Genomic DNA, 27,412 nt, shown 5'->3' with positions numbered 1-27,412 from the left:
GGTTTGTTTTTTTTTTTAACTTTGTGCTTAAATGTTGTGTGTTTTGAATAAAAAAACCCAAAAATTTTTCCCCCCAAAAGATACCTATATGTGTAATGCCAGTCTTGGTTTTTTTCTAGTCCTAAAACCAGTGGTCTGCAATAAACATTACTTCATGTACTTTTTGTACATAGAAACATACTAAACCCAAGGACCGTAATACAAGATGAAAACCACCCAGAGCCTAAGATTATCTTCCATCTGAAGGAGACTTAAGGGAAAACCAGTTCTTTTAGCTCTTCATCATCTAATCAGTAATTGTTTGTATGATACTTGATGTTCTTGCAGATGTGTTTGCTTTCATTAATCTGAAACAATTCCAGGATTTTACTGTCCAGGAACTTCAAATGGGCGATATATACGTATGTATTTAAAGTATCTTCTAATAAGATTTTTTGGTATGCCAAAAAAAGTGGTTGAGCCACACAAGGACTTTTTCATCTGCAGGACATCATGTTTTCTGTTTTCTTGCAAACACTGTGGAAACTGAATAGGGATAATTTCCCAGGGATTTGATTAAATGTTTGCTCATTTGAAGTTTAACGTAATGTTTTAATGATATGCAAATGAAAAAACAAGCATAGCATTTCTGAACATAGTGTTAAGAGTGTCGCTGTCAAGGTGCTGTCCTTTGAACCACACGTTAAAACTTACTCTAAAACGAGAGCTGTGAAAATGGGAAGCGGATGTGGCAGGAGTGTAATTCTTAGACGTTCCCAGTTCACTTCAGTGGAAGGACAATGAAGCTGATACTGAAAGAGTTTCAATAAATCTCACTTCTATTTCTATTACCAATACGATAGCTTTTTCCTTGTGAAATTGTTTATTTCTAACAAAATCTTGAGACATTCAAAAGAGCAATAAAGAACAGGTGAGAAGAATATGTACATTATTTACATATGCAGTTCCAAGGTCGCATTTGCATACTCAGAGATGCTTATCTTGAAAAATACAACATAAAAGACTTCGTTTTCAAAACCTGCCTTCACAAATGTGAAAAACGATGGGGGGTCTCTGTTTGTTTGTTCTTTCAGGATCACTGCAAGCCTACGTGCAGGTATGGCAATGAGGGGAGTGTGTGTCTACGTATGACTTGGCCAAACAGGTATTTTGGACTTTCTGCTTCAAATTCCGGGAAGACGGGACTGGTTTAGGAACAGACCACCCCCATCCTACCCTCCCCCCCCCAAACCAGCAAACATCCCCACACACACCCTTCAACAGCTCCACATATTAAGTTATTTAAGACTCGGCTTAGAAACCGTTTCTGATGTTTTGGTTGTTATTGTGAGGCACTGAATCCTAAAATAATCAAGTTGAAAGAGCCAGAATGAAAGAATTTGACAATGTACCTCTGCTAAGACCCTGGGAGGAGACCGTAAGATAGCAGTGCTAGTCGTGTTAGGCAAAGTCTTAATGTGGCATGCTGAAGCTTTATCTTGATGAGCTGGTAAGGTTGTTGCACTTGTTTCCCAGCAAAGGAAAATAATTAAAGTATCTATTAAAATCCCACTAATTGTAGGACTTGCATACGTACGACTTTGCTACCTTGGTGTTTTGTCTGTCATCGGGCTGGTGCCTGAGTGCACCAAGATGTCGCAGGTGCTTTGAGTCTGTAGTGTCTTCGACTTTCCACTGTACGGTGGAAGCTAGCTTTAAAAGCTTTACGTATACACAACACAAATTAAAAACTGTGCTGTGATAGGAGGTGCTCTCCCCCCTCTCTCCTAAATAACCCTGTTCTGAGTTACCCTGAAGGAAAACGCCTCGGGAGTGCAGGAAGATTTCTAGATGCAAACAGTATGTATGCTTTTTGGTATTTAACTTGGGTTTCTGCTTCCTAGGCTAACTTTGATCAAAGCCACTGAGATTCTTCATTATTTCCACTGTTGTACGACAGTGGATAGTTACCGGGGGGGTTTTATTGCTACAGTTTTCTGGTACCATTTAGTTTTTGTTAGGGAAATTAAGCAAAAAGCTGATCCAAGAAGTTACATGTAATTCCAAAATAAAGTTACTTCAAACCAATACAGACATACATACAACTTGTGAAAAATCAACCATTACAAACGCCAAGACGAATACATGCCGTAATAATCTGAAGGCTGGCACTGCTGCAGAGAATGCTCTGGGGAAAACGACGCGGCTTCTGAAGGCACTGAATCTGCAGTGGGATGAACAGAACAATCTGGAGGAGGGCTGCTGCATCCGCTGCTGGCCTCTGGTCCCTTGGCAATATGCTGCTGTTAGTTATTTCGGTGACATTAGAAAAACAGTAATTTTGAAGAGGGTAAATGTTTCATCTCCTCGATGAGATGCAGAACGCATCTCTACTCTTACCACTAAGGTGATGAACTTACATTTTCAGAAGACGACGAAAGTTTCACATCACAATAGCTAAAATCATGTCTGGAAACTGGGTCCTGAGAGCTTTCATCTACATGTGGCTCATGAACTGTGTCCGTACTCCACCTGTTGTTCCTCCGGGATTTACGTAGGAGTTCTCTCATTCTCCTGTTTTCGTTGGATGTGGATTCCCAAATGACTGCAAGTTCCTCTTCTGTTTTCCTAGAAAAAAAATTAGAGAAATCCCAACTTTGAACCACCTGTCAGCAGTATGTAATTACAGTACGTAGATAGGCAAGTTATAAACTGCATGTATTTAGTTGCTTGAATTGATCAGATTGAAATTAATTTTGTTTTTAAAAATGCCCATTAAATGTAATGCTAGAGAGGATATGATCAGAAGAAAAAATCTGGACCCATGTGATAAATTGGATTAAGTCCACACAAAAGAGCAGTGCACGTCAGAGCCAAATGTTGTGACTGTCACTGTCCGCTGGGTCAGGACCCATCGTGACCACAGCTCTGCCCCCCGTAACGGGTACGTCTGCAGCGCGTGCCCCTGCTGCCAGGCACCGCGAGTGCTGCATCGCTCCAGTCGGAGGCCACAAGCGTCTGATCAGTGTGTCAGAACATGGACTTGACTAATGTCTCTTTGTGGAGGTCAAACAGAAGTGGTGTAAGTTGGTTTGGTTTGGTGGTTTTTTGTGGGTTTTTTTTTTTTTTTTTTGGGGGGGGGGTGAGGTAGGAGGCGGCAAAGATAGCACAGGACAGTCCTTGAGGCATCATAACCTTAGGAGCCGATTTCTCTGACTGCCAAAGCATATATGAATGAATTATTTAATGTTTTTGTCAATAAATGTTTATTTTTTTCAAAAATGGCAGCTAACATGATTAAATAATGCAGTGTATTCCTGCCACAGGCTTTTTATTAAGTTATATTTCGTCAAGGCTACGTTCTTAGGTTTCCTCTGACCTGCTTCTAGTATGTATCAAAATACAAAACAGGCATTCAAGATTGTTTGCGGTGGAAAGCAAAGCTGTTGCATGGAGAACGAGCACACAACTATTAATGCTGTAGCCTTTGCTAACAGTCACTTCAAGCCACTATCTGAGGCACTTGCCAGAGCCAGCCTTTTGTACCAGTTCTGAATATCAGGGTCTAAAAATGAGAAATCAATGCAAAAGAGTTGAGATTACACGCGGGGAGGCTGTTCCTGGCCAAAGGTGTATACGAGGAAATATATCATCAGTACTTCTCACAGAGCCCTTTGTGATCGATAACACTGAGAATCAAGCGGTAAAAAGTAGCCCAGACACAGTACTAACTCCTTTTGTGTTTTACTTTGCCTGGGTAATAGAGATGGAGGATGAAAAAAACCCCTCGTTGAGAAGGCCGTAAGGTTTTCTTTGTGTATTGTTTGGAATGAACTTTTGGGGGTGGAGGCGATGGTTAAGAATGGAATTAAAGCAACAGGTGGCAGGTGGAAGCACTGCAGTTACTAAGAGTAGCCCAAGACTCTGTCCAAGCCACATTGAATTAGTTGGACCTTTCCATCTCGCCAAGTCTCTCAAAAGCTACCGAGATGGAATCTTTCATTTCTGAAACACCAAAACTGTAGGTGACTTTGTTCTCACACATTACGTTTCTTGGGACAGCAGTAAGAGTGTCTAATACTGGCAGGTACTCAGGATATGCTTCAGAATGCTTTACAAAGGCAATTCTCCATTATCCTTGGCTTGCGTTTTGGGGGAGGTGGGGCACAGAGTTAAATTGTATGGCTGAACTTCCCCAACGAGCCGTCCTGAGTTTCACCCATTGGTTGACTCTGGCCGTTTGTATTGTGATCTTGGAACGGTTTTAGGATCTTGTTTTGGTTTTAAACGAGCTTTTTCATCTTGACTGGGACAAGCTCCTGTTCCCTGTTGCCACTTCTCTCCGCCTGGAGTCTGCAGGCAGTGCACGTGGCACTGGTGTTCTGTTAATACACAGCAGCCTGATCTGGTTTGCCCTTACCGTAGCGCAGAACGTTACCCAGGCTTTATTTCATCTGTTAATTTCTAAAACCCAAGACTTTTTCTTTAAAAGACAATTTCATTGTTAATGCCTGAGGCAGAGAAAATGTGAAGACGATGAAACTAAAGATCACTGAGTTCTCAATTGCAGTTCAGCGCTGTCAGCACGCCTGACAAATGCGATGCTCGTTTTCAGTCCATATGTTCAGTTCTATGGCAACTGCATTGATTTTTAGAAAAAACACTGCGGAGAGATTAGTTTTTAAAGTATCCACGTGGTTAAAATTACTTCAGTAACAAAGAAACAGATGCCTTGAGGTAGTGGTGTATCTGAACTCTTCTGCTTGGGGGATTAATTTTTAAACAAAGCTGAGATGCAGAATCTGAAAGCGCTGGCTGGCTCTGCTCTGGAAGGAGCAGTCACAGCATGCTGATGTCAAGGCAGGACGCTGCAGGTGCCCCTGTCTCTGCCGCGTGCTGCAGGCACAGGCACGGGCAAGGCCGTCGAGCGCGGCAGGACGTACTGCTCTTCGAGTTCAGCAGTTTTCCAGGTAAGCATCCAAGATGCAGCAGTTACAACCCAGCTGTGGTCAGACAAGAGCTTTTTGTCTCTGTAGGCTTTTTTGTTTTAAAATTCTGACCCCGTCAAAATCTAAAAAGAGATTTAGCAGGACAGGTTGGGGAGGGGGTGTCTTTACTCTGGCTGGTCGCAACCTCCCTGCTGTCTTAGGAACTTGGATGACTTTGCAGCTTGGTTACCACAGCTGCTGATAGAATGTGCTGCTTTCTCAACACTACAGTTTCCTTACTCCTACTTCAGTGGGCAGTGGCCCTCACTACCTTTCTCTTACGTTTTTCTGTATCTCATCAGGAATTCCTTCAAGCTCCACAAAGCATTACTGTCCTTGAAGACGACTGCTGTCACACTGCCCTGTGCAGGTCACAGCCTAACAGGTAACCCTTGTTACTCCAGCGTGCCCACAGCAGCCGGTTCACCTCTTCAAACATGAGCCTTCGTCGCTTGGCATGTAAAGCTAGATACGTACTCAGCAGTAAATGTGTCCTGTTTCCAGGTGTCCTTAGGCAAAAAGCGTTAAGTTTGTTTTTCATAAAGGTAGGCTGCTATTGCTTAAAAAAAGTAAAAATAAAAATTCCATTCGACCCCTAACCTAGCCAAATTGTAAGGTTTTGTAGCTTGTTGAGAGTAAGCGAAATGCCCATGTTGTACTGATGTTTGAGAATGAAAAAACAAACAGAAGCACATTCTCCTTTACAAAACAGAGCTTTCTGCCCTCACTGAACTAAATTTATTCAGCCTGAATCTCCAAGAACCTTATTTGGGCTGCTGGCTCAAGAATTAATTTTCATTTCTCCAACAACAGTTTGTTTAAATAATCCTTATCACATAGATCAACGGTTTTTACCGTGGTTAGAATCTTGCACGTAAGCTTGCAGGTATGACAGCTCCTCTCCCTGGCCTGCAGCTGGCCACAGCGCTTTTCTACTGTTGGCTCTTCTGAGAACAGCCTAAGGCAGCTTCCTTAGTAAGGCTTCCAGCCCTGCCTTTAACATCCAAAGTGCAGCGGCTGGAACTATCTTGAATGTGCAACAGTCAAAATACTTTCTCATGCCAATTCTAGAGATTAATGGGATGTTCCTCTGCAGAAGACTTATGAAATACATGGTGACCTAGAAAACTCATAAAGGTAAGTGTCCTGTGAAAGAAGACTCCAGGCACTTACGAACCTGGTTTTCTACCCTAGAACCACATTAACAACTTGGTTTATGTCTGAAATGTGCAGTGTATTTCATTTAAGGAAAGGTATGTGCTAACAATGACTCCTAAGATGACTCTAAACAATAAAAATGTCATTACGGTTATCAGCTGCCTGAAGAACAGAAAATGGTACTGCTTCCTCATCAGCTGCTTCAGGCGAAAGGTTGCTGTGAATTTCCAATATCCTCTAGCAAAGGCTGGAATTACTGAGAAGCTTCTAGGAGGGTAAAATCTGCATCTTTTTAGAAGCTTTAAAAGCTTTTGTTTATCAAAAGAACAACTATATCTATATGCATTTCTTCTTGAAAACCAGGTGGAAAAATGCTGCTCCCTTGGACGCAATGAGTAAGTAGTGCAGCCCCTGATTTTTGTCTTAAGGTGAAAGATGCTGCAGGAGGGGACAAATTTTCAGAGGAAAGCCACCTTCCTTCTGTTTTATGAAGCCCATGTCAGTTTGGATGTAGACTTGTTAAAAACAGAACGGTGAGAGAAGAAACAAAAATGAGGAAGCACATGTATATCACTATCATGTCTAAAAAACCATTCCTTCTGACGCTTGACCATGCGTGATCTGCAGCTACTCTACCTCTGGGCACCTTGTAACTGCGTGATGTGCCATGGCAAGGGGGTCCTGACCTGCTATCGGGCAGGTTTGCTGCAGTCCCGGTCAGATTAGTAAGGCGGGGCTGCTTCTCTCTGATGCCCTGTCTTGCCAAAAGAAGGATGCTGTTTCCAGAGCTGAAGTGGTATCTTCCTTTGTTGTACAAGAAAGCTTACCACCAACAATAGATTTGGTAAACTTTTATAATAAAGACTTGTACGGCAGTAGCTAAGTCAAACTTGCTATGATTCTGGAACACTGCTATTATAAAACTAAATGGAAAAGCAAAAATAATTACATGAAAAAGTTTTTTGTCTTCACCTACTTACAGTGCTTTTGCAGTCAAAGGCAGACTGACTGTGGTCAGTGCCTTTAAAATAGCTTAATTAGTTTTACAGTCTTCCTAAAGAGAATTGTAACTTGAGTAAAATACAAAATCAGCTATCTAGATAGTCAACATACCTTCAGCTAAATTTTAAATTAAACTGGCTTTCTTGCTTAAAACGTGACTTGCTACTTTGATCTGCATTACTTAACATTGAAATCGGAGAATCTAATATACAATATATTTATTGTATGTGCTTACCTTAATGTTTATATAGGTATATTGAATTTAAATGTTATGAGCTAGACAGTTTTCTGGATTATAAATTTACTTGGTAAACAGAGCTAGTGTACATGTAAATGTCTGGTACTGTCCTGGCACTAGTGCCTCGGGCTGCCAAGCTACGCATCTAAGCTACAAATCATTTTCCCTTCCTTACTCCTGTGACTGTGTGGAGGGAAAGGAGGGAGGAAATAGTAAGCCTTATAAAACCAGAAATACACAAACCTGACAAAAATACATGTTTCATTTCTGGCAGACAGGCGTAACAGAGTACACGTGTACTTGGATTACCTTGGGAAACTGTATTACCACGGTACTTGAGATAAAGGAACGTGAGGAACCTAATGGTTTATATGAACAGTATCAGCCACGGTTTTAGCTGGTTTTATTGCTTTTGTTTTCTAAGAATAAAACCACATTATTTCTTATTTAAGTGTAGAATTTAGCTGACTTATCACTGACATTTCATTTTAGTGGATAATGTGATGAATCAAAATACAACTTGAAAGATGAACATTTTTTTTTTTTCCTTTCAGAGTTGTGTTCATTACGTTACACTCTAAACCACTGCTAAGGCTTAACTACCACCAGCAAAAGGCAGTCACCAGTTACACTGTTCATTAATGGAGGAGACTACAGAAACACAAGACAACCCTTTCTGAGGCTCAGCTCGTGCTTGTTTCCATAAACCATTTTTCTTCATCATCATGCTGTTAAATGGACTACTGTGTTGCAGTTCCAGGTACAGATCTTGCTCCTTAATTATTAATTTTGTAAGTATTAATTTTGTGTGCTTACTGAAGAAAAAATGAGTCAACTGGGACTGAAGAGGAAAAAGTGACTTAGTATACTATATGGAAAGTGTAACAGATTATTTGACAGAGCTGTTGTTACATCATCTCATTTACCTACTTTGAGGCTAGAAAGGTTAATTTTGAATGATCCATATTACGGGATTACGAATTATTGAACTATGCTTTATCCTACATTGGAAAAAAAAAATCCTCTTCATTTAGCTAGCTGTTCTTTACCGTAAAAAAGATTGTAACATGAGCCCAGAGGTATGAAAGGCATTTAATTAGTTAAAAATCCTAAATAACTATTTCCAGAGAAATGTGGAATAGTCAAAATACTGTTTTCTCCTGCAGATTTCAGAGATCAGTGGAATGTTCATTGTACAGTTCCCAGCTACTCACACCTGTTTATGAGCACTGTATAAAGTCACTGAGAGGAACTGTGCTGACATAAGGTAGATGATATCAAGCCCTATTTTTCTATTGTCTTTAAATCTGTTATTTCACAATGGGAGAGATGAGTTGCAAAATGATTGCTTAATTACCTCTTCAGCTGTAAAAAGCTTTTCCTTTATGCTGATCACCTGAATGTGCTATGAAACTTTCCACTGCCAGAGGGGAAAAAAACATTTAAATGACACTATATCAAAAGGGTATTTCAGCACTGCCAGTCATAATCTTGTATAAATCTGTTAAATTATCTTTTCTTCTTTTTATTCTGCGTGTAGCCAATCTTAAGTCGCTTACTAACAGAACAGTAAGGTAGATTCAAAAGGATCACATCATATGCATACTCATTACCTTCCTTTAATTTCCTACTATTTTGAAAACTGTTGAGGGGTGTAGAAAGTGTTCAGCCGTTAGTAGAAGATGCTATTAAATAGTTAACATATATCCTGATGATTTATAGACCCCCAAATCATCAAAGACTAGTCTCAAACTGATATTCTTCTTAGAAGAAGTCTTAAGAACAGCAGTACTACTCCAGAATAAACTCCTTCAAAGGGTCTTTCTTAGAGCTGGGAATTAAGAGGAGTGTTCCAGCATTTTCAGTATAGCTAAAACCTGAGTGAGTAAAGACACCCGGAATATACCATAAGAGGCCCTGATGAAAAGCAAGAGGTCGGAGCCGTGGGCAGTTGCCTCCCCCCACGGCCCTTTTACCCATCAGATCTTACGGGATCGTTCCTGCCTGTGACTGACTTACTTCTGCCGCTGCATCACCTCCTCAAGGGCTTCCTGTTTGTCTTGCAGCAGACCCCGGAGGCGCTTAATTTCTTGCTGGTACTCAGCCGTCTTCCCCGCAAACTCTTTCTCCTGCTCAGTCATCTTCAGACTAATATCTTCAAGCTTCCCAGCTGCTTTCTTTTTATATATCTGTAAAGGTTAAAGATAATAGGAAACATGTGTTTATAGGAGAAATAAGGACAACTCACTCCCAACAAAAGAAATAGCTAGAGATACTAATTTGCAGTTTAATCTTTACATCAGTGCTGCCTTGCTTAAGTATGTCAGGTAGGTTGCATTATGGTTTTTTTTTAACCCGGTTGTTAATTTGAAGGTATTACACTCCTACTTCATTCCGCATATAAAACTAGTGTGTACAGTGAATACCATGTTTGTCTTACGAGTGAAAAGAATTAGCTGCAAAAAAACGTCTTGTTTTCCAAGGTGCAAAGCTCCACTTCACAGCACATGTTGCTTACCTCTTGTCCAACAGTCATATTTATCAATGCGTACCATGAAAACGTGGGTTTTCTGTTAGCTGTTTAACCTTATTACTAAAAGAAGAGTGTCTTCATGTTTTAAAAACCTTGCCGCTTCACGTAATAGTTCCTTCTGTTCAGTGAAGTGCAAGTGATTTTTTGCTTATTGGTGATAATAACCACAGATATATTGGTCTAATCTCAAAGACAAGAAATCCTTTTTTGTACAAAGCGATTTTGCTTTCTGAAATAACACCTCCATTAAATTACATACAAGGAATTAAAAAATACGGTTTGTGTATTGTTACGCATTTCTACATACTTGCTGCTCCGGACAAACCCAACAGGTATTACCCAGTAAGGTTTTTTTCTCACTATCACAAACAGAATGCGTAAACTGTTATTGTATCTGCAGCGTGTGATGTTTGATACAGGGGACAGGACCGAGTTCTGGGATGGAAGCACCTCCTTCAGTAAAACTGCAAACTATTTAGTGAAGCTTTGAAAATACTTCTATTTACGTCTTACTAATATAAAGTTTTATCTAAGGTGTTAACCACTAAGGCTTTATCTTCATCTGAATCAGAGCAGGAAGTTTGAGTATGCCTTTTGGAGGAAGAAAAAAATAAAAGGGCATTTTTAGCTATGTGCTGTAAGCTATATAATTCTTTCCACAAAATGTTTTCTTTTTAGCTCTTGTAAAATAGCTTCGTTTTTAGCTCTTATCATTTTGGAGTTTCATTTTCTGGAGGTAATAGAATAGTGAAAAATAATAATATTTACCTGAAATTTTTACTTTAGTCATTAAATATTTAAGGCTGACTTCCATAGCGTTTTTTTTCCCTAACTCTTCCCTGTCAGTTCTAAGAAAAGAAGTAGAAGCCTGCAAGTTAACCAGTCACATCACTCAACTTCTTAGATTCCCAGAGAAGTCTTCAAAATGCAGAATTAGATGCTTGCACTTGTAATGCTGTAGGAGGACAAAGGTAAACATGTTCCTTCTGAGCTTCTTCGAGGGTTGCTTAGAGCTAACCTGGAGGAAGTGCAGAGCACAGGAAAACAGCTGAACTTGCACCTCTGTCAGTAAATGCCTCCTCCAGCTCCAGACCTGGAACCTGAAATGCCCTTTTCGGGCAGGTGCCTAGAATTATTTCTAAGAACTAGAGAGAACTTCCTCTTTCTTTTAACAGATAAACGTCTAATAAAGAAATCTGCCAATACTGTTGGTGAAATCCCTTTTTTATCTAGTGGTCATTGACTATCCAGCTGCTGGGAGGTCTGCATTTTAAGCTGCACTCTGCCTGAGATTATTCAGGCCTGTGGCTCCTACGTGTCCCATAGCTGCCTCTGGTGGCTTGGCACGCCTGCGCTTCCTTTGCCAGCTGAAGGTGTGTCCCACATGCAGAATGGTTGCAAAATCCATGGGGCACAAAGGGCAACAGTGCACCATTTTCTGACCTAATGACTAGGGCATGAAAGTAGATACGAGGGACACATAGTTCTGATCTTGCTCTCCTGACTGATTATAACTCAGTCTATTTAAAATGCATAAGCTATCTCAGCAGAACTGCAGCAGGATGGGTGAAGAACATCTAGATTGCTCCATACTCGCCTGTGGGAGCCTGGCCAGGTCACGCTGGTTCCGGGCACACCGACACGTGCAGCTGCTGGCCCTTACGGACCCCTCACAGCATACTACCGCCTTTGACTGGTTCAAGACAGCCTCCTAATAATTTTCTCTGAAGGGAAGCAGGTAGCAGCAAACAGACATGGGGCTGACAAATTTCAGGAATAGGGTGATAACATGTAGTTGAAAGCGGTAATATTTTCTTCTAGAGCTGAAAAGGACAGTCTGCCCAAGGTCACGGCATTCCAGGTATACAGTAAGCCCTCAAGATGAAGAATGATCACAGGCGCAGCAGCTGGTACTGAAGAGGCCATAATTTACACTTTTCTGAAGTAGTTTCAGGAGGGTATACTCCTGGGTACCATAATTCTTTTACACCTGGTGCACTGACTTACAAACTGGAAATTGGAGAATTCTGGGTAAGAGACGCAACAAAATATTTCTACAAATGCAGGCTGCTGGCCATAATACATGTAATGATCTGGTCCCAAGATCCTTGTTGAGGCAACAAAGCTATTTTCTGTCAGTCCTGTATTGTTTTTCTCCTGTCCTTTACCAGTAAAAATCAGTATTCCTTCCAAAAGAGATCAAAGTACCACCTAAGAAAATTGTCTCGCTGTCTCTATAGAAAGCGTTAGAATTCTGATCCTGACAGAACAACCCTGTAATGACACTTGGATGAGTGGCAGAGTACACAAATGATCTACCTGTAAGTTCACAGTTACGACTGAGTAGAGAAGTATGAGGCAACTGAAACTGTCTCGGATAAAAGCCTGAGTAAATTTGGGCATGTCTGTCTGTCCTGTGCATGTAGATCATCTCAGGTGCGTGAAAAGAAAACGTGAGGGAAAGAATACTTGTTTGTAATGGTGTTTTCTTAGCAGCAAGATGAATGTCTTTCCTTGAAATTTTGGTTATAATTCCTGTTTTCTATGCAAAACCTGTTAACCCTGGGGAATAAGCTACCTAGTACTCCAAACAGTGACACATGTTTACATTTGTTTAGGGATTGATTCTTTGTGTACTTCAGCTAAAGTCACAGTATCTGAAAGATCTTGACCGTGTCCCAAAATGAAGGGAAAATAGGTGTTGCAGTATTATATGCTGTACTACCTGGGCCCTTGCATTTCCAAATAGGTAATTTGGGACAAAAATACCAGTGCATGTTGTGTCAGATGTTATCCTGCCTGACAATTGAGAAACCTGGAAAAAAGTAGTTCTCTGGGGTTTTTGTTTGGTTGCTTTCGCTCCGAGTCTGCATGTAAAGAGAAGGACACAGCCACCTGTATTGATAACACTGGTGAGATGAATAGGTGCAAGGGGGACTGACTTTAACCCCGTGCCTCTGGCAATTTTCTATATGATAAGAATTAGGACAGAAGGGTTGATTTGCTATTCTCATGTGCTTCTTCAGAGATCTTCCTTTTTTCAATTCTGATTACAATCTATAAGACAGACATAAAATTTAAAAGGTTTAAATAAAATTATCTGCTATTATATGATGGTCATGATGCAAAGAATAAATTTGTGCATCTCCTCAAGAGACAGAACCCTTGCCTCTGCCCTGTCTCAAGTTCCCCCCTACATTAGCAAGTGACGTCCTGAAGTTAGAAGCCATGTTTCATTAGGTCTGTTGTATCCAAGACTGAGACCAGATGTGGTTTAGAAAATGTTTATGGAAAAATTCCAGGAAGGTGGATCCTTTTCTAGGTAGGTACTGAATGACTGCTTAGAATAAGCCTCAATCCAAACAGTTTCAAATGGCTAGATGGATGTTTTATGATGACAAAATGAATACAGCCTTAAGAACAAAGTGTATCTTCTAAAGGTTAAATGCAAAAAAAGCCAACAAAACAACCCATCAAGACAGTAACTGCTATGCTAACCTTTCATTCTGAAATTGTTTGGAGGAAAAAAGGAAGCAAGGTATATTTTAACCATTTTTTTGTTTCTTTTTAGTACTTACAAGCTGCTCTATGCATAATAATTTGCTGGTTCTGTATTGATGTTTAATTCAATAGAACAGTTCATTTGGAAAGGACCTATAATGATGAGGCAAAAGCAGATCTAAGTGTATCATTTCACTTCCGTCATAAAGAGAGTCATGTGTCAAGGACTCTTACAATTATTGCTGACAGCATATATCAAATCCTAAACGCAATATTGATTATACGGGTTTTATACATAGCTTCCTTGGCTGTATCTTCTCCAGGGAGAAGATACAAATTAGTAAGTACTGTTAGTAAGTACTGTTTTCCCTTCCTGCCAGAAGACTGATTAGATACTGCCAAAACAGAGTTTAAAAAAAAAATAAACAATCAATTCTAATGCTTTCTACTCCAGTCTTATTAAAAAGTGCATGGAGCAGATGTTAAATAATTAAGTTGCCCTTCGCAACTGATGTCTGTATAAATAAAAAGAGGAGAAATCCTGCTTTTTATAAATCTACAGAAGATAGATTTAGAGAGCCAACCATGAGAAACTATGTAGTGAAATTGAAAACATTTTAGTGGGCCAGGCCTATGCTTAGAATAATGAAAGCAAGACAGCTAACCATCTCTTAGATGTTCTGAGGTGTTTAGACTTCTCAGTGAAAAATGAGAAAAACCTCAAGTGCACTTCACCCTTCTCCTTTGAGTTTTGTTCACTTTGACTTGATGTGAAAATAAGGGGCAAACTGCATATGGTTAAGCAGTTTAAAATACGTAACAAAGAGGTGTATATAAACATTGACATGGTTTGGGGTTTTATTTTAGCAATAACCTGTTATTTAGCTTTAAAGATCTTCACGGTGATTCTGTGTTTTAATAACATATCTGCCAGGTCTTGATTTATTTTGAGACTTCCAAATGTAAAACCACCACAGGATTTTTGTTCATTTACTTTCTCCCAAAGAATTCATTAAAAGGCAGAATTCCAGACCAGAAGACCAGATCAAAGTGATCTAAAGGGAATGGAATTGCCAGCTTTTTCATCAGCCGCTGTCTGTGGGGTATGTGCCCTGTGTTTCCAGTGAAGAATGGCTGTGTTCCCACCCAGCCTTCCTTCTTTCCTCCCCGCAAATAACATTGGCAGCGATGTGGAAGAAGCCCCAGAGAATCTTGACGCACGTGCAGTGCATCTGACCTGTAACATAGCTCTGGATGAGCACGTGCCTGCTGAGACAGGAGGCAACAAATTTACCCCAAGGTAAACCTAAGATACCTGTCTATATCTAAAAAGTAGAAAATACAGACTCACATGGGAGGCGCTTGTAACTCAAACCTATAGGCTAGAAGCTTTTCTCTCATAACTCAAGGAATATATGCTCTAACTCATATGATATAATTTGTATTTCTTATTTTGTATCTCGCTGAAATTGCTGAAGATGGCTAAAAGCCAATGGAAAACACCCTCTAAGATAAGGAATAGTGTAATGCTCACGTTACCAATAGTTGTATCACACTTTCAGAAAAATGAATGCATTTTAAATACTATTATCACTGGAGACAGATTATATCTAAATACCTCATAAGAGGTTTATCCTGTAACTCAACATACAGGGCAGTTACCCAATTTGTGATATCCTGAAGCAGCTGATAGCAGCATTCCTCCAGCTGATACAACCAGCCTACTGAGACCTCCAACCTATCTCACTCAACCGAGCAGGAAGCATGTACCCTTAACGTGAGCTGCTGTTTAAGTTTCAGGGCTGTTAGAACTGTGCATGAGCTGGGGAGGCAAACATGTATTTTGCAAGTGAAGAATCCTTTTGCCTTCTCACATTCACCTGAAGTTTTTATCAGCAGCACCTGAAAAATCGGTGTGCGATATGACCTGGCCTGTTTGAGGAACTGCATTATATATTGGGATTGAAAAAGCCTTGTGACTAAAAAGAACCAAACTAAAAACTTGACAGTGTATTTAGACTTATTAAAAATACTTCTTTTATCCATAAAAGAAAAGAATCCCTGTAACTTTCCATAAATCACTGAAAAGAACAAATGTAAAAAGCTTCTATTTAGAAAAGTTGATTACCTGACTGGAGGTGTTTAAGGTATTAAGGTGTTTTCAGCAAAAAAATACACGATATGAGCTTTTAGCGAGGTTCAATTAATATAACTAAGAAGTATTAAGGTGTTTTGTGACTGGTTAAGCCCTCTGCTTTACTGACAAAAATTAAGAACAACAGTAGTTTTACAAGTAGGTTAGTCTTACTTTTCCTAAATAGAAACAGCAATATTTAAGAACTTTACTTACGGGCTGTTTTTTCTAGTTCCCATTAACAGTTGATGCGTTAAGAAGGACTTTTTTTATGTAGTTTTGGTTTGCACTTAAAATGCACAGCATGTGCTGCATGCAAGTTTTCTTAATTCTATGCAAGTCTCTTTATCCCTTAGAGTAGTCACAGCTCTATTAAGTTATAGAAAATACATATTTAAGGAGAATATAAGCCCCTGTCTTTGTAGGGGTGATGTTTAATAAATTCAGATAGACATGAATGAGGGTGAAAATAGCTAAAACTATTCTGTAGCTGTATTAGTATAATTAGAATGATCTTATGGTGGTGTTTCATGCATTTAGGTATTTTATGAAGGGTTCCTTTGCAGATTTTAGCTATTATTCAGCTGACTGCTCTCTCACCTGCAATTTGGTTTATTTTCTTTGTTGCTAATTCCTGGGTTATGTTGATCCTTACAAGGAAAGTGCAGAAGGAACTGGTCTCTGTTAACGTGGTGGTGCACGTTTGTGTCATTTGATTTAGGAATAGCAGCATCGGTCTGGACTGGAAAAGTACCATGTATGGAAACTCTGCTTTAAGGCAAACTGCACAAACAGCTTTTGAAAGTAGTATATATTACTTGTTATATATAGAAACCAATATACCGGATATCCTTCTCCTTCCTTTTTTGAGTTTACAGTAAAAACCAATTACATTAGTGCCAAAAATGCTAAAACTTAAGTTTCAAGTGTATTTCACACTATATGCCGTTATATGGCAATCACACACTATGCCTTGTATTGGTTTAGACGGTTGTAAAGATAACCCATAATGTATTCTCTAATTAGGCTAGATGTTTGACCATCCTCTCCATTTCTAAACCTCCTACCCTACAGCCATATGAAAGTACTTGATAACTGTACACTTGAGATATATTTTTCATTCTTCCAAATCTAATGGTAATGGACTTCAAGTTGAAGCATTAGTACAGCCTCAAAAAAAAAAAAAGTAGGAGAGAGAATAACTGGGTTACACTACAGAGCAGAAATAAAATTCAAATCAAGTATAATTTTAAATTATTTTTACATTTAGTCAGAATTCTCCAGGTAAGGATGTATATGTGATGTCCTGGCAAACATGCAATGTACAAATACAATGGAAAAATGTGTTCATGGAAACTATAATGATGATCTATTTTGCTTTTTGAAAATTATTTATAAAACGATCCAGGTCTTTAACAAAAACACTGACAAAGATTAACTACTGACTTTTCTCATTAAAAATCTAAAATACTTCACGTAATATTTAGCTTAGAAACACTGCTTACCTTAACTTTTTCTTCTAATCTTCCTAAGCGGAGAGTACCTTCTACTACTTTGTTGAGAACACCATTATTCTCATTTTCCAAAAATTTGGCCTGCAAACATACAGTATAAAGGTAATCATCAGACAGGGCAGACAGAATACATTCCCTAAGGAAGACAAAGCTATTCTGTTTTAAGCTCCAATAGTCTGAAGAACCAAGACGGAATAAGAATCCTGAAAATTATTCTAATAATGGCTAATTAATAATGTGTCAACTGACTGCAAATACTATGTCACTAACAAAATAATAAGCTGGAACAGTTTTATTCTGAAAGGATCATAACTACTCATACTGTAAACCAAACCAATTCTGAATCTTTTTCTACAGATGTATATAAGCCTACCTAAGCATCCCATGTGTATGAGTGAGACTCGTGCTTCTGGGCCAGATGTAGGAGCCTGCTCTCAGAAGATCCCTTGAAATCAACAGGGATTCAGGCAAGGAATCTGGCTTGGCTTATGAATGGTTGCTGCCTTATGACTGTTTATATCATTTCATAAGCATTACGTTCTCTCTCAGATACAAAAAGTAAACCAAACAAAAATTGCGTAAGCTGTAAGCACTAAAATACTTTCAAAACTTTAAGAGGTTTCAACTGTTAAATCCACTGAAAGCATTCAAGAGAGAAATAACTAGGTTTTAGAATCAGCAATGTCTGACCACCTTCAACTCCCTGCATCGCTCCAGAGACACAGCTTCTTTCACAGAAATCAAAGTGAATAGCATCACCGGGGTCTGAGAGCTTCCTGCTCAGTCAGTGACATTTTGATTTACTGTGTGGTAGCTGATTCATACAACACAATAGAAGAATCGTTTTGACAGCTGCTAACTCAGGATTACAGTTATCATCAGCGTTACACTATCAAAACTGTTTCAAATAAATTTTTTGCTCTTCTATTGACTGGATTTATCAGTAGATTGTCACTATTTCTGGAAATAGTAAAGTTAAGACTCCGTTTATTTTTGTGGAGATGTGGTTACTATGGAGATTTTTAAAAAAAATCCTCATTAAGAAAGAATTTAGGCTAATTTATTACAGTGCCGTACCCTTTCTGCTCTCCCTGTTCTTCTGGATTAATTCTGCATAAAATGAATTTCAACTCTTCAATTAGTGAATTAAAAAAGACTAAGGCTAGGGTAACAGCAGTAGCTGAACTGAGTAAATAAACCTGACATTAATGATAATACATTTTTAAATATATGTCGTGCGCAGTAGCACCTCTTCCTAATATTAGGGTCTCACTCCCATTAATTATTTTTTTTTTTTGCTTTCTAGGCCTTCCAATTAGACAACTTTATCAGATTATTTGACTACAAGATACCTGCAGTCTAGCCTGCCAAGGCAGGCTGTAAGTTCAGCGATTAAAAGTAGGAACAGGTTGTTCTGATTCAGCTCTACCAGGCAGCAAAGTAAACTGGATATTTAAAGGTTTTACTGATGCTAGACTATCTCAGTAGAAAAGTTTGTCTCAGAATATCTCTGCTGGCAGCCCAGACACAGAGAATTAGTTAACCAAAAAAAAAAAAAGTCAAGACTTCTGTTCTGTTTAGTGTCTAAGCCACAAAATTGAGAAATAACAGACAGCAAGTAAGTATCCTTGTCATAAAAGGAATTTTGCATGACAGAACTGGCTTCTAACTGCTGGATCTGTTTATACCTGTCTAAAGACAGCGCAGGCCTGTCTGACTGCACTTCGAGCTGCTTTCCGCAGACCTGCTCTTAGCTTTTTGCACTTGCATAAAACTTGATTTTCTAGTGTGTACTTCCAGGTGCAGGTTTCAGAAGGGAAGAATATGATGTCAAATACTGCATACTTGCAAAGATAGGGTTTACACTGCCTTGTGCTGATTAAAGTTATGTTAAGACATCTTCTGAAACAGGCTTTTTACTGCCAAAAGTATGCTGCACATCTACTGGGGTAATATTAAGCCAAATGACACACCTTGTACTTGCAAGTAATTCTGGACCTCTGTGGTATTTGTAATGTGGTATGCTGAATATTTGGAAGTAGATATACCAGAGAGTGGGAGATAAGAACCAGTTCCTCTCATTCCTAGGAGACATTTATCGTGCCTAGTTTCACAATCCTAAAGTCCAGTTTGCAGCAGACAAGGATTGGAGTTGAGTTGCTATAGTCCTCTTCTAGACTTCGGAATTAACCACTACAATATCTTTTTACACAACACTTTACCAACTAGATGACAACCTTCATCTGCTACTTAAAGCTTTTTGCTTCTATTGTTCAACAAAGTTTTGTGAAATAGTTTCCAGGACCAATTTGAAGACATAAGTACATAAATGTTCATAAAAGTTCAGTATGTAAAATTTAAATTGCATCCAAGACCTTGCGAAGGAAACAAAGTGTACCTATAAAAAGCCCAGTAACTTCCATGCCAGACACTTCTGCTAAACAGGAAAAAGTCCATACAAATTGCTTGAAGGATAATTGCTTACCTTTAGATTCAGAAATGTGTATTAAAAATTTATGATTGTGTGCTATTTTTCAATACACGTAGCTTCAACATATGAAGCCAATCTCTAAAATCAGGTTAAATTCTTTTACACCTCACCTGTGTGTATATATATGTATATATATACACACACACACATATTCTATTGCACACCCTAATGATGATGTCAGTTAAGGCTTAATTATGTTATCTCTATAAATTAGGGTAGGTGCTTTTAACTACTCTTCTAGAAAATAATTCTTTGCTGCTCCCATCCCATTTGCAAAAGTTTATTTACATAGCTACGTCATTAAACTGAAAATATAGCTTTTTTGTTAATTCAAACTAACAATAAGTTGTGCCAGTAGGATGATAATTGTGTGAAATATCAATTAAGTCATATTAATTATTTAAAGGTAATTACCACTAAAACAGTATCATCATGTTTCTGAGCCATCTTCTCTGCCAAAACAATGAGGTTTGCTATATAGTGATAGGCTGCAACTTCATTTTCCATTGCTTCCTCCAACTGCAGTTTCCAAAAACCTACTTCTTTCTTTAATTGCCTATAAAATTAACAGAAAAAGGAAAATCTTGAGATTCAAAATTAATAATGACATTAAAAGAACTTGCACTGTATGTGCAAATCAACTCATACAAGTCTCAAACAATCAAATATACTGTTTAAAATACACTGGCTTGAAACATTTCCAATACCAAAGTATTGTTTCTTTTGGGGACTGTTTTTCTTTACAATATGTTGTGTGAATAACAACACTAACAAGGATTCAAAAGAACAATTTGTGCAATGGCTACAAGCTCATATTTCTTTAGAAATGTAACAATAATATTGGTTTTACTTTTTAAAGTATTGTTAGCCCAACTCTGAACCACTCATAAGGTCTTCAAATAGCATAGGACCCTATTTTTCAGGTGAGTACACACAAAACTAACTGCTATAGCTAACTACTAGCATTAAAGATGTATTCTTAATTTACATGTAGATATATGTTTTCATCCACACTTTTCTATAAAGTTTATTAGCAAAGTTACAGGACAACCAGGCCTTTAGATGTGACAAAGCTGAGTTTAGGAAACATGTTTTTCCTGTAATAGGTAGAAACTACACACTGTGGGATGTCAGTATTTTCACAGATATTTCTGCTGTTATTTTTAGAAAGACAAGTATTTCTATATATTCGTTTTCTTATGTCACCTGTTTATCTTTTGTGTCGTTTCCATCTCAGTTTCCAGGGCCTTGTTGTCAGCCATAAAGTTATTTTTCTCTAAAAGCAGTTTCTTATTTTGAGCTTGCAGTGATGCAATCTTTCCCATTAGGTCTTCCACCTCATGGAACTTTTTCTCCTGCTCCTGTTGTAAACAGCTGCAAAAAACAACAGCATAGAACAGACATCATGTATAGACCTACTTCACTAAAAAAGCTAAGTTATAGTAAGATACCCGTGTTGAAGGTATGGAAATGATACATTGAGAATGCTTAATGTTCCAGCAGTGACATGAAAGAGAGGTGTTACAATCGTATGACGTATCAAGTCATGAATGAAGCATAACAGAAACAAAATTATTCAAATAATTAATCCTGACCGCACTTGAAATGGAATTTAAGTTATAAAAATATTCTATATAGTCCAAATGTATTCCCTTCCTGTTTTTTTTTTTTTAAGGAAATTACTAGCAATGCCAAAAAACAAGGTCTAAGAACTTCTTAGGAAGGCACTGTACCAAGAAACAGTAACTTGCACTATTCTAAGGCTTGAAAGTAAACAAATTTACAGAAGGTCTTTAAAAAAATTTTTACAGACTATGCTGCATGACGCCACTTTTGCGTTGATCTGGTTTATGTTATTTCCATATTGTAAAGACTGGAGAAACTTGGTATTTTTAGTTTACAATTTCAGGATCCTTCAGACATTTTCCTAAAGATGGGGACAAAATAATAAAGTTTTATATACAGTGTTGAGAGAAGAAAATAGATTTGACAAAAGTATTTTTAATGCCGCCGCTTCTACTATTTAAAAAGGTATATAGCAGTACGTACTGTATGGCAGAAACACTTCTACTGCTGTCCCTGTATCTGGGATTTCCTTCTGTAATTTTAATTGCCTACAAAAAGCGAGGCAGTACTTTTGAAACACTTTACCTTTCTTTGTACTTTGGCTGTTACCTTCCTAAATTACCAGCACAAGCTTCCACCCAGCTGCTACCTACACAGTGCTGGGTATGCAGATCTGTTCCTGTGAATACTTTGCAGAATTGTTTCTTGGCACACTATATGTAAACACATACCTTTTCAAATCATTCACTGCAGCAAAGTGCTCCTCTGCTTTTACTGCGCTATTCAGTTTGGCTTTCAGCTCTTCACAAGTAGAAAGTAAAACTTGCAACTGCTTCTGGTACTCTGCTTTTTCTTCTTCTTGACGTTTTGTCTTATCTTCTAAGTTTATTAACTTTCTGGTCAATTTTGAAGCTTTTTGGAGGGAAAAAAACAAAAACAACTGGGTAATGCAGAACTAATTCAATCATCTAGTGAAACTCCAACTGAACCAGTAATATGTTAATTCCTAGGTTTTCGTAGCATTATGTAAAGCACAAAACACACTGACAAATCTGGCGTTAACAGTTTGGATTTTTTTTTTTTTTTGCTCTCAAGTAGTTTGTTTTGAAAAAGTGCCAGAACTTCAAGACTACTTCTTTTCAGGGCTATAAGCTACTTGCTCACTGAAATGTTGTTTTACTCTGCAAAATCCTCCGATTCAGATTTTAGTAATTCAGGAAAAGAACCTAAAACGAAACATGACTTTTGTAGCCTAATAGGCAAGGCAAGCATCTAGAGACTGCCCGCCTAGTTTCTTTTCACTGATCTCCGAGTTTCTCTTGCAGTATGTATTTCAAGCACTGCATACACTGCTGAAACAGTTGTAGGAACTGAATGGAAGATCAGGGCTCTTGTGAGAACTCCAGCAACAGATAACAAAATCTGTCAGTGTTTACTAGGGATGTTCTGACAATCATACCAGATCAAGCTATTTTGAGATTTAGAAAGAACACCACCTGATTTTGGGGTATTGCCTGGCCTTGGGTATGATGAGTTGTTATTTTCTAAACACAGATAGATATATAGAGATAAAACTCTAAACAAGAAACTCTGAAACTTTTAAAGCAGAAAGGAAAGTAGAATCAGGTGGCAGATGAATAAAAAATTTCAGAATTGGCATTTTGCTGTATAGGTTCCTTTAAGGAAACTGTTCTCATCAGTGGCTTATGTTAATCGCACATAATTAAATGTTTTTCAGAACATCCTAATTATGAATTATGATTCAATTTTGCTTTTTATACTTCACTAAGAAATCTTACAATCAGTTTTGGGATTTGAATCTATAACATGCACGTCCTCTTTCTAATATCCAGTCAGAAGGCTATTGACAAGAAATATCCAGAGGAATCTACTGATGCAAAAAAATAACTATCAGCATAAAAATCTTAGTCAAGAAATAGTATTTGCAGGCAAGTTAAGGAGTATCAAGTGTTCTGAATTCAAGCAAATACAAACGTCTGATAAAAAAGAAATAGAGAACAGATTGTACTTGAAAATGCATGTAAATTTAAGCGGTATCAAATTAAAGTGTAAAAATCAAATACTTCTACTTGTAATTAAATATGTTAAGTGATAAACATTTGTTAAAGCAGGAAATTTAAAACCCCTACAATTTCTAAATTGAACACTTAAAATAAGCAAATAATACCTCACAAATACCAACCTGTAAAGTTTAAAGTGCTCTTAAATTATGAAAATGAGTGTATTGCTGTTTAACAGTTCTTGTCACCTTTATATATATATGCTGTAAAGTGTCAATACTGACGTTTCCTTTCAGTGTCAGTTGACATCCAGAGCTTGATCTCATATTAGTGTTACCTGCATTCAGTGATGCTTTGTAGACATATATGAAGTCGAAAAAAAAATAAACCAAAACAAACGACCATCACCCAAAAAAGGCCAAATCAAAAAAACTCCCACAAACAAACAAACAAAAAACCAAACCTGCAGTACCACCTTCAGTGTAGACCAAATGACTAGCAACTCAGGCACTTTACCTTCTTCAATGTGTTGTCTCTGACTCTCTTTTGCTTTAGCTTGTTGAATATCAAGTTGCTGTATCAACAGACTGTTTTCTTCCAAGGCCAGCTTGGCCTGACCTTGCAGCTGCTGCCTGCAATGACAACCAGATTATAAATAAAATATAATTTAAATATTAACCTATATCCAAAGAAAAATCACAATTGGACTTCTAACAGTGTAAACTTACAAAATTGTATTTGAATCTCTTGGAAAAAAAAAATGCAAACAGTAATACAGTACAAATGTCAGATGTTGCCACATGAATTTACTCATGTTTGATCTTCAAATCAAATGACTGATTTGAATGAATCAGCAAGAGTAGCCTAAACCCAAACAAAGCGTAGCAAAATAGGCTGTTACAGAGGATTTCTGATGACTGTAACTAACAAAACGTCTATCTACTTTGTTTGTGTGTGGCCTGACTGAGATAAAAATGTATCCTATGTTGTATAGGTCTAGATAGGGACAATTTCCCCTACCATTAAATGATAGTCTTAAACAGTCTGCCCTGAAGATTTTTACAAACACAGAAATGGAAATCAGCCTCCACTTGCACCCATGAAAACCTCTATACTCAGCAGCTTGTGAGTTTAGCTGACTGAATTAATTTACTGTGACATTTACTGCAGTGGGCATAAGAGAAAGAAGCAAATGTACATCAGCCCTTACGAACTGGTTAATAGCTAAGCTAGAGTTCATACTGTTTAACCACTTAAGACTCTGCATGTTTTATCTGAATGGATAAATATGAAGTGAAAACTGAATGACAAAATACATTTGTTATTTGTAACAGGAAGGTCAGTGCTGATGTAAGATGCTAAGCATTACCAGCTGAATGAAACAACGGAAGTTTTTTTTCACCCCCATCAACACTATCCAGGTTGGAGTTAAGGTTAAGAAAATGGATTGTGAATCTTACGGAACAAGTCTTTGAAGTATAACAATTTTAAACAAAGATCAAAATAATTTTCCAGGTAAAACTGCGAGTTTCAAGTTGATATCACCAAGATATTTCATCAACAGGCTTAGGCACAAGGAACATCTCCCACACTGCCAAGCTGTATCCTCACCCTCAGCCATGCCTGGTACCATGAGGCTACATTGTGAAACAAAGTTTTTAAAATTGCTGCAGAAGGGGGATTAGGTTGATCAAGACCAACTCGTTTACGTGCTTAACTACAAACCCATGAATGATTATATCAATACAAATAAAAGAGCAGTGCACTGCAACACTGAGCATGAATTAATTTTAGTAATGTACTTGCCATTCTGTAGGGGTAATGAAGTCAGTTTTATTTAATTGCTTATGTAGTTTTTCATTCTCCTTCACCAACTCTTGAACTCGTACTTTAAAATTCTTCATATCCTCCTGAAAGACAAAGGACTCCATATTTAGAGGTAAGGGGGTTTTTTTATTATTTTTGCATCAACAAAACCTTTTAGAAATACACAAACCTGAGTGCCTTCGAACACTTCTGTTAACAGCATATTATCTCACTCCTCACTCATCTTTAATTCAGATACTCATACTTAACTTCTAATCTAGTATTATTTGATTAAAAATAACAGCTATTTGAATTGTGCTACTTCTTTGCTGAGTGTTGTTTGAGTTAAACAAGCTGTAGATCCTTAAAATATGAATTTAAAAACCTGAATTATGGAAATTAATAATGATACTACACATTTTCAGTGTGAATGACATTTAATATAAAACCCTCGGTGTTTTCTGCTTGGTTTTTTTAAAGAAATAAATTATTTTGAAAAGCTATGACAGTTCTACCCTGAAGCAAATCACCATTTTTCAAAGAATCAGAGACAAAAAAATACTTCTAAGAGGAAAAAGAGTACCCATTCCTTAAGTAGATAGAAATAAATATTCTTCTACCACAAAATCCACAAGTCTGTAACTGGAAGAGCAGCTATACAGGGCACTGAATCCCCGTTATGAATGGCCACAGTAAATTCTTTCTACCGCTGACTTTGCTTATGGTTTACTCTATTCAGACAGCACAATTCTAGTACTTGTCAGTGTGGTGGCTGCTTCTACATCTGAACAAGCTGAGAAAAATAAGCAAGCCAAGCAGGATAAGACAGCATAATAATCATGCATGGAAAAGTAAAACAAAGTCTCTTTTAATTTTAGGCAGTAAACAACTTTGACAAACACCTTAAAAAAATTCAGTAATTTATTTCTGCTTTAATGTAGAAGTATATTTTCTTTAAAAGGCAACTTGCCTCGTATTCAAGACTTAATTGTTCCTTTTCTCTTATTCTGTCTTCATATGCCAACAGAAGGGGTGACAAATACTTCATATCCAACTGAAAAAAAAAAAAAAATCAAACCATATAAATAAGTTAAAACCATAATCTCAATTGGTTTTACTTCTTCTCCAGCTACATATAGCTAGTTTTAAAAACTATTAAGGGTTTTTGTATACACCTTGCAGACAAAAGTGCAGGACTTATACAAGCATGCAGCCATCATATGCAAAACCGTGCTGCAGAAGCACTTGACAGCACAGCTTTAAAAGCAAGCTTTGGAAAAGGACAAGGTTGGATGCTACACTTGCACACTTCACTAAAAAGCAGCTATTACTTATTACTATATATACTTCTATATTACAGGATATGTAATAGCAGAATGTGGATGCAAATGAACATGAGACCAAACTGAAACACTATAGTGAATACAGTTAACCAAATTTAGCCCAGATTCATTAGTAAGCGGGAAGGAATTTTTACACTCTCAAACCTGCATCTTTAAAACTCAATACATATGATTGGATATTATAGCTAGAAACAGAGCAGGAGGACTTCCCTATTTCTGAATAGTTCCGAATACCAATGAAGAAGGAAAATTTAAGATCCGATTAGCATTTCAAGGAGAAATTGTTTTACATGTTACAAATGCATTCAATTTCACAGACTATTTGCCTTCTCCTTGCCGGAAGTTCACAGGCTACTAGTGGACCCATGACAATTCCCACCATCAGGAATCACTGAAATACGCTATTTTCTTTTAGAATCATGTTAAAAATAATTGCAACATTAACAATTAAGAAGATTAACAATTAAGCAATAGATCTTGAAGCAAACTATATGCTAGACAATACTAAATAAATACAGTATTCATGATTGTCAGGGTAACAGTACTTAATCTGCATTCATTAGTTGAAAGTTGGTGATTGTATGCAGTCTGAAGCTGACTGTAAATTCAACTGGAGCGGCACACATTCATTGTGAAGTTCTGCCTTACATCTTTTTATGCAACAAAAAGAAGTGTTTGTAATACTCTACTAGTATGTGATAGTTCAGCAGAGTAACTAAGTAATACCCTGAGTACTTTTGTTTCAGTAAAGAAATTCTACTACTTTACCTACAAAGAACAGATAAGTGAAAATAATATTTTACTTACCAGCCATGGCGGTGGTGGTCCATCCATGGGTAAACCTTTCAGGTTTAGACACTAAAGCAGATTTTTAAAAAGATACTGTAAGTACTTCCAGCACCAACTGCTGTCCACTGCAGTCACAATTATTATACCAAACCAGCTCATGTTTCTAATTATGTGTTACATATGTAACACACATTCAACAAAGTCAACAAAATTGGAAGTTCAATATCTTACTAATATAGGAGACAATCTAACTTCTTAGACTTAACATTAGATTTATTGTTAGATTTAATGATAAATACTTATTTTAAATGTCAGGAAAAGTATATGCCACTTGTAAACTCTGTGGCAG

General features: G+C 37.7%; 1 protein-coding gene across 2 annotated transcripts in view; it reads right to left on the bottom strand.

The window, feature by feature from the left end:
* Positions 1–843: 843 nt before the first annotated feature.
* The window catches only part of CEP89 (centrosomal protein 89), a 36,666-nt gene continuing 10,097 nt past the window's right edge, over positions 844–27,412 (bottom strand). The window contains exons 10-20 of one of the 2 annotated variants that reach the window (XM_037409242.1): positions 27,082–27,132; positions 25,902–25,985; positions 24,932–25,035; positions 23,642–23,757; positions 21,836–22,016; positions 20,745–20,912; positions 19,953–20,094; positions 17,039–17,128; positions 9,385–9,554; positions 2,400–2,607; positions 844–2,282 (exon numbers count right to left, since the gene is read on the bottom strand). In XM_037409242.1, coding sequence (XP_037265139.1) covers positions 2,103–2,282; positions 2,400–2,607; positions 9,385–9,554; positions 17,039–17,128; positions 19,953–20,094; positions 20,745–20,912; positions 21,836–22,016; positions 23,642–23,757; positions 24,932–25,035; positions 25,902–25,985; positions 27,082–27,132 — 1,494 coding nt within the window. In that variant the 3' untranslated portion in view covers positions 844–2,102. Of the gene's footprint in view, positions 2,283–2,379; positions 2,608–9,384; positions 9,555–17,038; positions 17,129–19,952; positions 20,095–20,744; positions 20,913–21,835; positions 22,017–23,641; positions 23,758–24,931; positions 25,036–25,901; positions 25,986–27,081; positions 27,133–27,412 lie in introns of both variants that reach the window. The other variant, XM_037409243.1, reaches the window with a different exon arrangement.

The sequence above is a fragment of the Falco rusticolus genome, chromosome 15 (genome assembly GCF_015220075.1).
Source record: "Falco rusticolus isolate bFalRus1 chromosome 15, bFalRus1.pri, whole genome shotgun sequence".
Classification (NCBI taxonomy): domain Eukaryota; kingdom Metazoa; phylum Chordata; class Aves; order Falconiformes; family Falconidae; genus Falco; species Falco rusticolus.
Note: the sequence above shows the minus strand (reverse complement) of the source record. Positions and strands in the feature narration are given on the sequence as shown.